Below are 15,574 nucleotides of genomic sequence, written 5' to 3' on the forward strand. Positions count from 1 at the left end.
GAAACAACCGATTGTTTTTCTGGTACTATAGCTTTTGCTTGCTGTTTTGGCTAACTGAATTGCTGAATCAATTGGTTCCTGAGATAAATTCATTCTAGTTTTGAAAAGTTTGCGAAAACCCTCTTTAAACAATTCACCCCCCCCCCCTCTAGTTTAAAGCCATCTTTTCTAACAATTTCAACTTATTGAAATTTTGCAAACAGTTTCTTAATCATTGTTTGATTGCTTTCCTTGATTACTTATCTGTGATTGTTTGATAAAGGTTCATTCTTATTTAATCTTTGCGAAAATCTTTAATAAAAAATTCACCCCCTCTTGTTTAAGCCATCAATTCTAACACCCACCTCACGCCTCTCCCAACCAAGATGAACACTCACTTCCCATTTCCATAAAAAGTTTCCCTAGGTCTGTGCAAGAAGTGTAATGTGGGTCACCACATATTCCTACTAGGGTCATCACATACTGTCACCCTCTAAGTTGTGTGAATTTTTCTTCTCACTTCATACTGTCATACTCTCATGGCCTCTAAGGAACTCATTTAACCCACTTTGTCCCCACCTCATGCCCTCCAAAACCAACACGAACACTCACTAGACAGTTTCAAAAAAGTTTCCCTCAGTCTATGCAGAAAGTTTAACGTGAGTTATCACATATTCTTACTATGGTCACCACCCAGTGTCACCCTCTAAAAATCTTATTTAACTCACTTTCTCTTTAAATCATGCCCCACCTCATCCATAATAGCTTTAGAAAATGTCTTTTTTGGAGAAAAAAAATACTAAAAAAGCATACATAGTTACACAAACTAAGTAAACACAAATATATATACTTTTAATAGTAGATTCCACACAAAAAAAGTCATGCTCCATAAAAAAATCAAATAGTAAACTCAGACAACTATGACCACGACAAATTTAAACACATATCACCCAATACAAAGCACACAACATGGATCTTTCATTTAATAAAGAAATTAATACAAAATGTATTACCTTTGGTCACAAATCCCTAAACTCACGGTGGAAGAGAAGGTGAAGTAGAAACCTTGAGAAGAAGGTGGAAGAGCATGACATTTGCAGTACGATAAAAACATGAAGGAGAATGCGCACGACACTTGCAGCAACCCATTGTAGAATGAAGGAGAACAAAAATGGAACGAACGAAAATGAAGGGGAAAACCACGACGGGAAGAGGAATAAGAAGGTGAGGAAGAAAAGTGAAGAGGAATAAGAACATGAAGAAGAAGCCCCAATTCTTAGCCCTAATTTCTTCACTTTCTGACCCTAAAAGAAAATGTTAAATATATTCAACGCTACCCTACAACTCTAATAAAATAATATTAATTTTGCCACATAGGCGGCTGTATGGTAGAGCAAGTGCACTATGGTTGTTCAAATATCGATACTCTAACGAAAAAACCAAGAGACAAAAAATTCTCGTTATGTCAAAGCATTGATTGACATCTTTCTCTTTTAAAATAATTTATTTAATATTGAAGGTGATTTTATTAAAATTTTGATTGGAATCACTTTATTAATGATTGTTATTGTTGAAGTTATGTGAAGTTCTCAAATCTTATATACATGTCAAATTATACAAATTTTATACTCATAAAATTTAGTCTTTATAGTATCAGATAGGTGTGTTAGAAAACTCATGATGCAATGGTGCCTTGAGTTTGGCCATGGATGATGTGGAGGTAGTGGAAGACTTGTAAAGTTGTGGAGGAAACACCAAAATAATATTGATTTATGAGAATGAAGGCACAATTTTTAGGTGCTAGGGCCAAGTTAGAGGGTAAACCAACTTCCTTGATTTCTAGAATGCATGAGAGCATCATAGACAGAGACTTGAGAGAAATATACTAAGAGTTTCAGAAACACAAATTCAATATATCATTCAAGTCTAAAACATTTACAAGAGAAACATTTTATTTATCTAAGGAGGTTCCTAAGATGACTATTTGAATTCTAAAATTCTCTCCATTCTTAGATGTGACACATGGCACAAGAGGATTGGAAAGTTCTTTGAGAAGAGGCTCCTAGCTTGGAATCTTATGAAGAGCTTGAAGAGTCACTCCATGCAAAGACAAGGTGCCTAAAAGGTTCTCTTTTTGGAGAACAAAATATTCCTATACTAACGTTGGCTCAGAAATACAAAGCCATAAATATTATTCTACTAGTTACATCTATATACAAAACTACAACAAATATTTTCTTCTATATTTTATAAGTTTGATCCTCTTCTCTTAATTGAGAAATATGGTGGCTTTAGCAAGGATGATCTTGTAGAGCATGGAAGCTTTGATGATCCAAATATGTGTTGAAGATTGATGCGGTGTTGCTTTTGGTTAGAGCTTAGTATAGGGTGTTTAGAATTCATGTAAAGATCATTCCTAGTCCTTTGCACAAGCTGGTTCAATCTATTTTAAAAGAGGAAAGTGTTTTTCTAAGCAAAGATAAAAACATCTGCTTAAAACCACAATATAATCGGTTGTTTGTCACTTAACTTGGCTGAAGGTTTTCAAAACTGTTTTTGACTTGGTTAACTAACTGTCTAACCAATTCAATCGGTTAAAACGACATTTCAACCGGTTGATTGTCACATTTAAAACAACTTTTCTAAAACCTATTAAATCAGTTTTCAGTTGGATTAAAACTGTTTTGGCTCATGATTAACTGCCTTGAACGACTAGTTTTAAGAGCTATAAATATGACTTCTTTTTTAATTTTGAAAACAACAAGTATACACAAGAAAGTGAGATTGATACTGTTTTTGAGAAAAGATTCAAATCAAAGTTTTGCAAGATTGCTAAGTAGTTGTGCGTTGGTTCAAGGTCTGGTCTTAGGATCTCTATGATTCCTGTAAATCCAGGTGTAATCTGTTCCTTTCTGATTCTTGTAAAAGTTTCTTTTTATGTTATTGTGAAGTGTGTGAACCTGTAAGGTCAGAGGGTGTTCTGACTAAGGTTGTGTGAAGGCAAAGAGGGTGAGTGGTTCTTATGGTATCAAGGTCACCTCTTTGTGGTATTGTGTATTGTAATCTATTGGTTACTAGTGGAAACCCAGGGGTTGTTCTGGGAACTGGATGTAGTTTAGGGTTGAGTGAACCAATATAAATTGGCTGTGTAATCTCTCTCTCTCTCTCCCTCTCTCCCTCTCTCTCTCACACACACACACCTTATAAATTGTTTGATTTGATTTTGGTTTTGCTGCTGCCATAAACCAGTTAAAACGAAGTTTCAACCGATTGAAATTCTGCAAAATAGTTTCAATTTCCTTGTTTGATTGTCTTCCTTGATTACTTCTTCTGTGATTGTTGTTACAACTTCATTCTTATCCAATCTTTTCGAAAATATTTTGACAAACAATTCACCCCCTCTTGTTTAAGCCATTAATTTTAACAATTGGCATCAAGAGTTAGGTTCTTGAAAAATATTCAAGTTCTGTTTTTCTAAAGACTGCTTTAATGACTAGCAAGTTTTCTTTTGGGGAAGGTGCTTCTTTAAATAGACCACCTCTGTTTTTTGGTGAAAACTATCAACCTTGGTGTATAAGAATGAAATTTTTGTTGACTCATTAGATAGAAGAATTTGGAATGTCATTACAAACAATGCCTTCATACATCTGCTTGAAAATAATGTTGCCTTATCTAAAAATGAAAAAGATCATCTTGATTGTGTAGCTAAGAACATTATTGTCTTTGTCCTTGATTCTGATGAACTTTTGTTCCTTCGCGTTAGAACCTTGCGATTGGGGGAGTGAGCGCGACAACGAAATTGTGCCTTGGAGTTTAATGTCTTCCTCTTTTTATGCTTTGCTAGCTTAAGCTTATCCCGGTTTTAAAATTATGAATAAGTAATAATAAACTAAGAAATTAACAAATAAAGAACAAACAAAATATCAGTATAGCATGTAAAAAGTAGAGTTAAGAACATTATGACATACCTTCTCTACATAATTCTCTCTAGTGAACAAACCTAATTTGAAGGTGGTCTTAGAATCATAAATTTATGAAAAGTTAAGAGGATTTTAATATCGAAAATAAAAACCTAAAAGAAGAAAATATAGAGAAATGGTGATAACATAAAACCAGAAAATCAAATTAGAAGTAACTTTTCTATAAAATATGAGGAAATGAGAATATAGTTTATTTAATGTTATGTATGATCTTATTTAAATTCATAAAATTATTACCGAAAAGCGTCTTATGAGGACTTTCATCATGTACCCTCTACCTTCTCTTGTTGAGTCCTTCTTATCCCTCTAGTCACATGTTTCAATCACAATTTCAGAAGACAAATGCCAAATTAGTGTTTCACAAATTGAAATGCACATAAAAAGAATTATCGATTGTTGTGATGGTGCACACAACTCCTTTTGTCGAGTCTTTCCACTCTCTGTAACACCCCAAAAAATAACATCTAACTATTACAATACAAGTTCTAGTGGTTTCTATACAAACTTGGAGTATTTCAAAACATTCCTATTATAAGATTATGGCTTACAAAAATACAAACATTTACAATATAAGGTTAAAAAAAACATTCTAAAGCCTCCAAAACCTTCGACACCTTTATAATCATATGCTCATGTACATAGTACATTCATCGCAGTTTACAACAGAATAAGAAAAACAAGGGTAAGCTAGTGAAAATAAATTTTTATAACATACACAATTCAATCAAAAGAGAAAACCAATTAATTTCTCAATTATTCAATCTTTTTCAAAACCCAACATAAAACAATCACATAAATCTCACATGGATCTACTCATCCAGGATATTCAACAAACATAATAACAAGTAACGTCTTCCGGAAAACCCGTATTAAGTAAGTCCTACCAGAGACTAACACCTGATCCAAAGATTACTAGCGAATCCAACAGAAAGGACCAGGGTAAGTTCAATACAATCCAAGTCGTGCATCTAATATGTCACGGTGTGCATGAACTCCCCCATCAACTATTCACCACCTGATATCTTAGTCTATGTGACTTAGATCATCAGTGAAGCTCGAAGATCTCTGTTACCACATAGGCATCAATACCTAATACACAAACCAACATCATTCCATACATTATCCCAAATGTATGAATTCAATTGCATAAATTTTTCATCATCCAATATCATTCAAAACACAATCCACAATATTTAAAATCTTATTTAACATAAAAAAAATAACACTTAAATACTAAACCATCAAAATCTAATATTTTTACAAGTTTAAACAATATATAAACAAACAACACTATATATAAAAAAAACAACATCCTTGCAAGATAAATTGAATATTGGGATCACGTCCCTTCCACATCCAGATCATCTAGCCTAGGGTACTATTAAAAATCAAAGTTACTTCCCTTACCTTAATTGCTTTCTTTCCAATAACTTCTAGAATTTTATCCCACTCAGTCTGGATAAGCTTCAAGATTTAAGGGCCTATTGCAAGTTATCCAAGCATAACAAAAATTCAATATATAATAGAATAAGTTTAGAGGATTACTTTTCTCAACTGTCTCCACTAAGATTGATGACTAAATCATAGAGAAAAACAGAGAATAAGGAATCTTTAAAGTAAAAATGAACTTACTTTGTTTGAAAATTTGATCGGATAGAAATGTTCCTTTTCGCTTAAGCTACAACGTGATACAATCAAATTCTAAAATAGATGAGGTATGGAGTGAGAAATGAAGAAAGAAGAGAGAAGGGAGAGATGGAAAGAGAGAGAGAAGAAAGAGGAAATGACTGTGTGGTGGTGTCGGGGGGGTTGGGGTTTTTTTTAGGCACTGTTACACTTCCTCTAATCACAAACTTCAATTACAATTTCATAAGATAAAGGTCAAATTAAAGTTTCACAAAGATTAATCAAAACATAAAAAAAGAAAGAGAAGTGAGAATATAAGTATGATTTTACATAAAAGAGGAAAGGAAAGAGAAAAGAAAGTGGGAAGTAAGGTAAAAAGAGAATGTGGGAAGTAGGTACGCGAAAATGAAAGAGAGAGAAAGTAGGAAGTAGGTAGTGAAAAGAAAAGGTAGAGAAAGTGAGAGAAGTATGGTACGTGGTTTATGTGTAGTGGAGAATCATCACAATTGTTTCTTAAATCAATTTTAAAACTTCTTAAATAGTTTCTTTCAAATTTAATTTTTTTTTATCAACAAAGAATAGAATTTAATTAAAGGAGATACAAAGGGATATTCCAACCATCTTACACAAGCATAGTCAAGACATAAAAAAACTCCAATCTGCAAAGACACCCCAAAGATGACAGAAAAAACTAACTACTGCTACAACAAGGAAACCCTGCTGTAGTGCGTATCCTGTCATTACTAGGCTATGTTAGGATTCAAATTTAATATTAACTCTTAAGTAATTTTAAAATGACGAAATGACCAAAATAAAATAAATATTGATATAAAAATAAAATAAAAATAATTTTTTATACAATAAAAAATCTTTATAATGGAAATCCCATATATATATTATATAGATATAGATTATTAGCAATTATAATTTTTTTAATATTAAATAAACAATTTATAACTTACACAACATTTAATATTCAAAACAAGTTTATATACAACAACTAAAATTTTAGTGAATTCGATATTTCAGGAACAACACTCATATAAGTAGTTGCCATAAATACGAATTTTAAATTAAATAAAAATTATACTTAAATCATATTACGATAAAATCATTTATTTAAATCAAAATGTATATTCACTTGAATTTGAATATAACATATTAATAATTAATATTTTCTGCCTAAATATAATTTATTTAATAAACTAAATTAAGCATTTAACTATAATTGCATGGTGAATTAGTAATGAAAGTAAGCTTAAAATTAATAATTTTATAGAACTAGCTCATTCATAAAATTTAATTTAGCCTGTACGAGGGGATCCAATTTAAAAAAAAAACATGGTTTTTAAAATTTGTTTCTTAGATTGTTTTAGTAAGCGGAAAATAATATTTCCTAAAATGTATAATCATAACTATTTTTAGAAATAAAATATTACTAGTTTTAAGTAATAATAAATGTGTATGACAGTTTCACGTGTCATTCTTCCTCTAAAGCTTTATAATTATGTTGGGTTTCAGTCTCATCTTCTCATCTCTAACCTCTCTTATCCAGCCATGAAGTTTCACTGCCTTCCATTGCTTTTTTCTCTCAATGTGAGTTTTAACACTAACTTTATATTTCATCTGATTGCTAAAGCTTAGTTCATTATTATATGTTTTAAAAACTGGTTGTAGGTGATACTCATGACAGCTCAAGCTGCATTACCTCCAGAGCTTTACTGGGAAAGGATGCTTCCAAACACACCAATCCCCAAAGCAATCAGGGACCTTCCCAAGCTTGGTTAGTTACTCAGAAAATTAAGGACACAAACTTAATGTTAAGACTACTTTTACACAAATTTTTTTGAGTTTTTGCATGGATAGTGCAATTTTATTTTTTTTCATATTACAATTTTCAGTAAATTTTCTTTGACGAAAATGTGTAAGTGTAGCATTACTACAACAATTTTCCAGTGAAAGTCATATTCTATGCATCGGGAAAGATTCCAGATGAAAATTGTTAAAATTTTATAAATCATCTACAAGTTTTACAACAAAAGTATTCAGTGGTACACTGACTTACTCATTTTTCTAAAAAAAAAAAAATTACCCAAAAATATAGGACAAAAGATACACTACATGAAAAACGGAAATTTTGAATGATATATAAAAACAAGAAAAGTATAGAATTTTTTTTCTCTTTTTAATTTTGCACAGATTCACCTTTTTTATATCACAATTTATATGCAAAAACAAAACAAAAATAATAAAAAACTTAATAAGTACAAAAATGTACGTAGCATTCAACAAAAAATAATATTTAATTTAGCTGTTGTGGACTCTCTACATCCATGACCCATGGCCTACCCTTCATGAGGAAACATGCTAAGTGAAATATAGAAAAAAATGAGAAGTATTAATGAAGTTTTTATATCACTAAAAAAGTACAAATTAGATTATATATCAAAACTCTGCTACTTAATAATGAACTTATAATCCTAACATAAGTCTTTTCATTGAAGATGTTATTTTCCCCATCAATGCTTTGTGAAATAAATTGTGCAATCACCCATCTACCAATTAAATGATTTAAAGTGACTATAATAGTAAATTTTAGAAAAGCAAATTGTTTTAGTTAAATTTTTTTATCTCTAATTTATTGGTGAATCTGTTTTTTTAAAACTTAGTTCTTATATTTTCAAATTTATAATTTTGATCCAATCTTTTATTTTATTTACGTTTATTTTATTTTATTTTATTTATACACTACAAGAATATAATTAAATAAAAACTAATTTTAGTAAAAAAAATAATTAATTACTATATTTCTATTACTAATAAATTTATAAATTAATTTATATATTGGTATCCAAAATTTTAACAATGTTTTAGGTACCAATTACTTTAAATTCTAAAGTTGGTAGCTAAAACATTTAATTACATACCTATATAGAAACTAGTTTATAAATTTAATAAAAATTACTTTAAATACATATAATTTTTTAAATTCTAAAATAATATTTAATTTAGTCAATATATAATAACTAATTAATTTTTATGTCTAAAATTAGTTTTTATTTAATAATTTTTTTTATTGATATATTATAACTAGTAATAACTTTTCAACCGTATCTTTGAATAAATATATTGAATTTAATATTTAATTGAATAAATAAATAAATAAAATTATATGAAATTAAATAGTATATTAGAATTATGGATATTTTAAATATAGTGACTAAAATTATGGAAAGAAATCAAAATGTGAATAAGAAAATACAAGAGACACAATTGTAATTTCATCTACTAAAACTTTTTAATATGTCTTCTATTAAAACTAAATACATCATATCTTGATTGTAATATTAATATCATATTTTTTTTCTTTTATGGTGTCAAAGGCACGAAGGAGTTTCTTCTTGGTGTTAACAAAATTCAAAAAGAAGATGAGATTCATCCCGTATCATTTTATAGTAAGAAAATTCATTCAGAAAATGAGATTCCTCCATTATCCTTCTATAGTAAGAAAATTAATTCAGAAGATGAGATTCCTCCCTTGTCTTTCTATAGTAAAAAAATCCATTCAGAAGATGAGATTCCTCCATTATCCTTCTATAGTAAGAAAATTCATTCAGAAGATGAGATTCCTCCATTATCCTTCTATAGTAAGAAAATTCATTCAGAAGATGAGATTCCTCCATTATCCTTTTATGATGGTAAAAGCATTCAATCAGAAGATGAGAGTCCTCCTCTAGCCTTTCAGTATAATGAGAAAACTCAATCAGAAGGTGAAAAAAGAAGACTTTCACAAGTAGGTCAAATGATGCCTGTTGCTAATCATCAACATTACAACCAAAAAACAAATCCAGCTTTCTTTGAAGAAGAACTGAGGCCGGACACAAAATTGGATATAATCTTCAAGAAAAGAAAACGTGAAATGCCATTGTTGCCTCGCGAAATTGCCCAGCGCATACCATTCACATCAGAAAAGATACAAGAAATATTTGAGATGCTTTCTGTGAAACCAGAACCAGATAATGTAAAGATTGTAAAGGAAGCCATTAGTTTGTGTGAAGAGCCTTCAATCAGAGGAGTAGAAAAACATTGTGCAACTTCATTGGAATCCGTGGTAGATTTCATCACTTCTAAGCTTGGGAAGAATGTCCAAGTTATTTCTACAGAGGTAGAAAAGGAAAGTAAGTCCCAAAAATTCTTAGTGAAAAATGGAGTGAATATGTTAGCAGAAGAAAATGTCATTGTATGTCATCCAATGAATTACCTATATGTTGTCTTTTACTGCCATAAGATATCAAATACTACTGCACGTTTTATGCCTTTGGAGGGAGAAGATGGGAATAGGGTTAAAGCTGTAGCCGTATGCCACAAAGACACATCTGAATGGGATCCAAACCACGGCTTTTTACAAGCGCTTCAAGTTAAACCCGGAACAGTTCCAGTGTGTCATATCTTACCCGAGGACAACCTTCTCTGGTTTGCAAATTAGGTTACTTTGGTCTCTCTTGCTATGTTGTATCCTTAAATAATATGTTGTTTCCTTAAATAAGTAGACATGTGACCTACAATGTATCTTTTTCTATTGACAAAGAATAAATATGCATTTAAGGAATGTTACAAAATATACGTTGGTCATAAACTAAGTAGGTTCGAATGACAATGCCATAAATGTTTCACATTTCATTGTTATTATATCACTCATATTAATAAGTTATAAATATCTATAGTATAATTATAGCTAACCAATAATTAATAATATGCATACAAAAAAACTACAAAAATGACGTAATATAATTAAAAAAAATATTAAAACGACACAAATAATAAATAATATCGAAAAACACCCCCATACAAGAAAAGATATATATATATATATATATATATATATATATATAAATGAAAAAGACTAAATAATTGAATTTATTTTCTTTATATTCAATTTCTGCTACTTTTAATTTGATTTTGCATTTAGTATTTCCTATCATGTGTTAATATTTGTTTTTGGCATATTCTTAACAGTAATTCACATTGCATTAATGTGTTGTTTTATCTTCTTGTAAGTGTCATAAGATATTGTAGGAAATATAAGTTAAATTTAAGAAGGGTGAGAGTTAAACTTATCAAGAAATCTATTTTTTTTTAAATAACAAACAAAATTTTAAGAATAAATTAAACCTAAAATGTAAAACAATTTCAAGTTTAATAGGTGATCTTTTATTTAAATTTCTTTAAATTCCTAAACAATAAAAATATGAATATATAGCAAAAAAAGAAGATGATGAGAACGAGAGAAAAAACATATAAAATTATATTGGTTCACTTTAAAAAAATATATATCAAGTTGTTTAATTATCTTGATTAAGTCAATATGACAACTCGTGGACAAGTCACTAAAGGAAATAGTAATTTAGAGACCAATTTAAGTGTTCGGTAGCTGGTAGATGATGTTAGTTTGTGCTATAGCGTCCAAAGACGAATGCAAAAAGGACATGTACTAAAGCATCGTTCATGTAGACGCAAATCAGACACAATTAGATGCAAAGAAGGAAAAATCAAAGGAACTGATGCACGCATGACCAACATAAGAAGGTTTTCGCATGTAAAAAGAAAAAGGGTCACAAAAAGTATAAGAAGAAAAGCAAATCAAAAAGAGCATACAATTATAATTCATCCTCAAGCTCATCATCAAAGGAAGATGAAGAAGTCAATCTGTGTTTTATGGCAAAGGATGAATCTGAATCAAGCAGTGTAAGTTCCAGCACTTCAATTAATTTTGAAAACTATAGCCAACTTCTCAATGCTTTTAAAGAAACTCATGAAGAAGCTAACAAGTTGGCCCTTTCAAATAACAGGTTGAAAGGCTTGAATGATTGGCTGGAAAATAGAGTCAAAGCATTGAAATAAGAGCTAGAAAACTTGAAAAATGATTTTGAAAATATGGAATTCATTTTGCAAATGTGACTCAAGGGTTTTTGAAAATTGTGAATCTCTTGAAAAGAAGTTTCACTATCTTGTGAAAATTGTGGATAAGCTTTCAAAAGGAAAATCAAACTTTGAGACTGTTTTGACATCTCAAAATTGTGTTTTTGGAAAATCTGGATTGGGTTTTAATCCACAGAGCAAGAAAAGTGGTGTTTCAAAGTCTTATTCAACCATCAGGCAAAAACAACCGATTGAAAAGTTGAAACAACCAATTGTTTCATGCTTCTACTGTATGAAAAAGGGTCATTCTGTCAGATTCTGTAAAATTAGAAAATTTTATGTTCCTAATGGTGTTATGAAGTGGATTCCTAAGGATCCTAAGGCTTCTAATGATCCAGTTAATGCCAATGGACCCAAATTTGTTAGGGGACCAAACCTTGCTACTAGATTTTATCTCTTGGAGGGCTCCTTGATGAAAAATCAGCACATGTGGTACCTGACAGTGGTTGTTCAAAGCATATGTCAGGGGAGTTTCAAAATGAAAAATTCAGTTCCTTTTGTGAAAAATTTGGCATTTCCCATAACTTTTTTGCTCCTAGAACTCCCCAACACGGGGTTGTGGGAAGGAAAAACAGATCTCTTGAGTGAACTTGCTAGAACCATGTTAAGTGAGTCCTCTTTACCAAAATATTTTTGGGTTGATGTTGTAAGCACAACTTGCTATGTGATGAATCGAGTCCTAATTAGACCAATTTTGAAAAAAAACCTTATGAACTATTTAATGGAAGAAAACCCAACATTGATCATCTAAAAGTGTTTGGCTGCAAGTGTTACATCTTGAATAATGGTAAGGAAAACCTTGGCAAGTTTGATGAAAAAGTAGATAATGGTATATTTCTTGGTTATTCATTAACTAGCCATGCATATAGGGTGTATAAGAAGAGGTTTATGACTGTTGAAGAGTTTGTTCACATTGTTTTTTATGAGTCTAATCATGTAGAACAAGAATCCATAAAGAATTTTGCAAAGGAGGATGAACAAAACATCTCTATTGAAAAGTTGGAAGTCTGTCCAGAAAAACAACTGATTGAATATGCGAATCAACCGGTTGAATTTCTGCAACAGAGTGATCTTCCAAAAGAATGGAGAATTCCTTGAGATCTTTCTGTGGAAAATATTATTGGACAGATTGACAAGGGAGCATCTACTAGAACATCTATCTCTAATTACTGCAAACATATGACATTTGTGTCTCACATTGAATCCAAATATGTAGGTGAAACACTCAAGGATGAAAGTTGGATTGCTGCTATGCAGAAAAGGCTAAATCAATTCATCAGAAATGAAGTGTGGACTCTGGTTCCTAAATCTGATAGCATGAATATAATTGGAACCAAATGGGTGTTCAGAAACAAAGCTAGGTTAGTTGCCATAGGTTACAATCAAGAGGAAGGCATAGACTATAATGAAACCTTTGCACTTATGGCTAGATTGGAAGTTGTTGTTGATCAAGAGTGATAAAGTTCTTTGAAGAATTCAAATTGTGCTTTGAAGAATCCAAATCCTATGTGTTTGATGCAAGGTTGTGTTGCTGCTGTGTTTTGTGTGGGATCTGGGTAGTTTTATTTGTAATTCACTCCTTTGTTGAATCTAAAGCCAATGTGTTTTAAATCCTTTTTGAAATAAAGTGTTTTTCCAATTAAGTGAAAAACAACTTGTTGTTTTGTCGAATCAACTGGTTGTTTTACTCTTAGGAGTTTGTGAAAAGGTTGAAAACTGTTTAAGTTTGGTTGACTTAACTGCCAAACCAAACAATCAGTTATGTTTCGTGGTTTCAACCGATTGTTTCTTTGAAAATCCTAACAGAATTTTGTTTTAGTGGTTGAATGTGCTTTAAATGATTTCCAATTGAATACACTCCTTCATTAAATGCTTTGACCAATCTTTGAAAAATATAAATAGTTTATTTATGTTTTCAAACAAAAAGAGAAACAAATTTGAGTTTTTCAGTTGTGAAAGAGTTGATTCAAGATTTGAACATTCACATCAAAGCTTTGGGTTTTCTAAGAGAGTGAAATAGGATTGCATTTGTATTGATTTCATATTGTTCTGTAAACAAGTGTAATCTCTTCTCAACCTTCTATATTTCTGGTGTTGTGTTGCCAAGGATTCAAAATGCAACTAGTGATCAAGACGCATTAAAAGTTCAATATCATAACATTCTTTTTCAAGCATCTGATCCGAAGAAGATGATGAATAGTATAATACGATTAAGATTCAAGTAGATATATGATAAAATTTCAATGTTCAAAATTCTATAAATGAAGAAACATTTTAAAATTTCAAAAAATGTGATTAAGACACACAAATTACATCAAAGAAAAAGTTTCCATGTTAAGCATTTACTACATGAAGAAAGGAAAGTTATCCAAATTTGAACAAATATTTGAGTCAAGAAGATTTAAATTGGCTCACACATTCAAGACTCGCAAAGAATGATTAAGATCAAAAGTTTTTATATATACTACTAGAAAATTATTAAATAGAAACTAATTTTAGAGACAAAAAATAATTAGTTACTAGATTGACTAAATTAGATACCAATAATTCCTTTAGTTTCTAAAATAATATCTAATTTAATGAATATATTTTATCTCTAAAATTAGTTTATATTTAATGAATTTTTGTAGTGATAGAGCCTCTCACGAATATTTGAAGATATGCAGTACACAAAGTTTCAATGATTCTGAGTACTATATAAAGACTTGGAGAACTAAGAGCAACACATTATAAGTACACTGAAAAGATTTCAAAAGAAATTTTTTTATTTGTACATATTTTATCTGCTTCATAGAGCATCTAGTGAGTTGGGTGTCAGTTTTTATTTCTCTCTTTCGATAGTGTTTCTCTCATTTTCTGAGAGAGGTTTTTATCTCAGGGGGAGATTAAGACTAGTTATTTGAAGAGGTTTATACTCATTCTTGGAGAGGTGTTAATATCAAGTGAGGTTTAGAATACTTATTCTTGTAGATGTGTTAAAACTTGTGCACATGGAGAGGTGTAGAGTATTCGTTCCTAGAGAGGTGTTAAAATTTGTTTTGGTGATAGCTTTTAACCAGGTTGCTTAAGGGGATTAGACGTAACTCAAGTTGTAAGGTGAACATGGATAAATTAAGTTTTCTCTCTTGTAAAACACAATTGATATACTGAAAATTGAGAAAAATCTCAACACTTTGAGTGTGAAAGAAAGACTGTCAAGTGGTGATTCTTCCCTTGGAGTTTATCTAAGAGAAGCATGGATACTTTTCCTCTTCTACAAGTGGTGCACCTTTCTCCTTCACATAAGTATGATAAGTCTGCTTATCTCTTATCTTTGCTTTCTATTTCCATTTTTGCTAATCTCTTATTCATATTTGTCTTATTAAAGTTCTTATGCTCTTGTTTTTTCTGTTATTTCAACTTAAGCATTCTTTCTTTTGCTTTTTTTTGGCTGCAACCTTTCACACTTATATGATTAATTAGATTAAATTTGTGTTCATTGGGTAACATTATTCTTAAGTCTATTTCCACTAAAGTTAGCGAGATCGTTATCATGTTGGTTCAGCAGATTGAGATATATCAGATAGCTGATGAGAAGACACCTCAGCGTGTAAGGAAGAGCACACATCAGTTTTGCAAAGGTCATTTGAGCTAGCAAGAACACATATTATCTCCCGATTGCATTGAACATTTATAAGTCGAGTGCTTTGCATTCAATAGTGTAGAGCCTGCTTGAGTTCTAAAGTTTGCTTGTTTATTTTACCAGTGTATGGCCACTGCTTTCGACCATATACAATTGATACACAACTTTGTAAAATCAAGTTGTTATCATAGTAAACACTTATCATTTTTTCTATCTTTCTTCCGTCACATTATAACACTAATAAAATTTCTATTTCTTTTTCTTTTTTCTAGGTGTCATTTGTTATTTTGGGTATCTATGTACCAATTTTTTACATATTTGTTGAAGTGTCATGCAGTTTGGCTCATTTGTGATACATAGAATTATGTAAATATCATAACGGTAATGA

The 15,574-nt window shown here is 30.6% G+C and overlaps 1 protein-coding gene across 1 annotated transcript; it reads left to right on the top strand.

Annotated features, from left to right (window-relative positions):
- Positions 1–7,119: 7,119 nt before the first annotated feature.
- On the top strand, positions 7,120–10,206 carry LOC137822693 (BURP domain-containing protein 6). The gene is made up of 3 exons (XM_068627638.1): positions 7,120–7,181; positions 7,263–7,368; positions 8,969–10,206. Exons 1-3 carry the CDS (start codon positions 7,143–7,145, stop codon positions 10,069–10,071), a joined length of 1,248 nt encoding a protein of 415 aa, XP_068483739.1. The 5' UTR covers positions 7,120–7,142; the 3' UTR covers positions 10,072–10,206.
- The last annotated feature ends 5,368 nt before the right edge of the window (positions 10,207–15,574 follow it).

This window comes from Phaseolus vulgaris, chromosome 9 (assembly GCF_051622355.1).
Source record: "Phaseolus vulgaris cultivar YP4 chromosome 9, ASM5162235v1, whole genome shotgun sequence".
NCBI lineage: Eukaryota > Viridiplantae > Streptophyta > Magnoliopsida > Fabales > Fabaceae > Phaseolus > Phaseolus vulgaris.

What these genes read in the sequence shown, in the direction of transcription:
- LOC137822693 (XM_068627638.1), top strand. Translation starts at nt 7,143, where the DNA reads ATGAAGTTTCACTGCCTTCCATTGCTTTTTTCTCTCAAT. An exon ending in CATTGCTTTTTTCTCTCAAT is followed by an intron (nt 7,182 to 7,262) that starts GTGAGTTTTAAC and finishes AACTGGTTGTAG; the next exon opens with GTGATACTCATGACAGCTCA. An exon ending in CAGGGACCTTCCCAAGCTTG is followed by an intron (nt 7,369 to 8,968) that starts GTTAGTTACTCA and finishes ATGGTGTCAAAG; the next exon opens with GCACGAAGGAGTTTCTTCTT.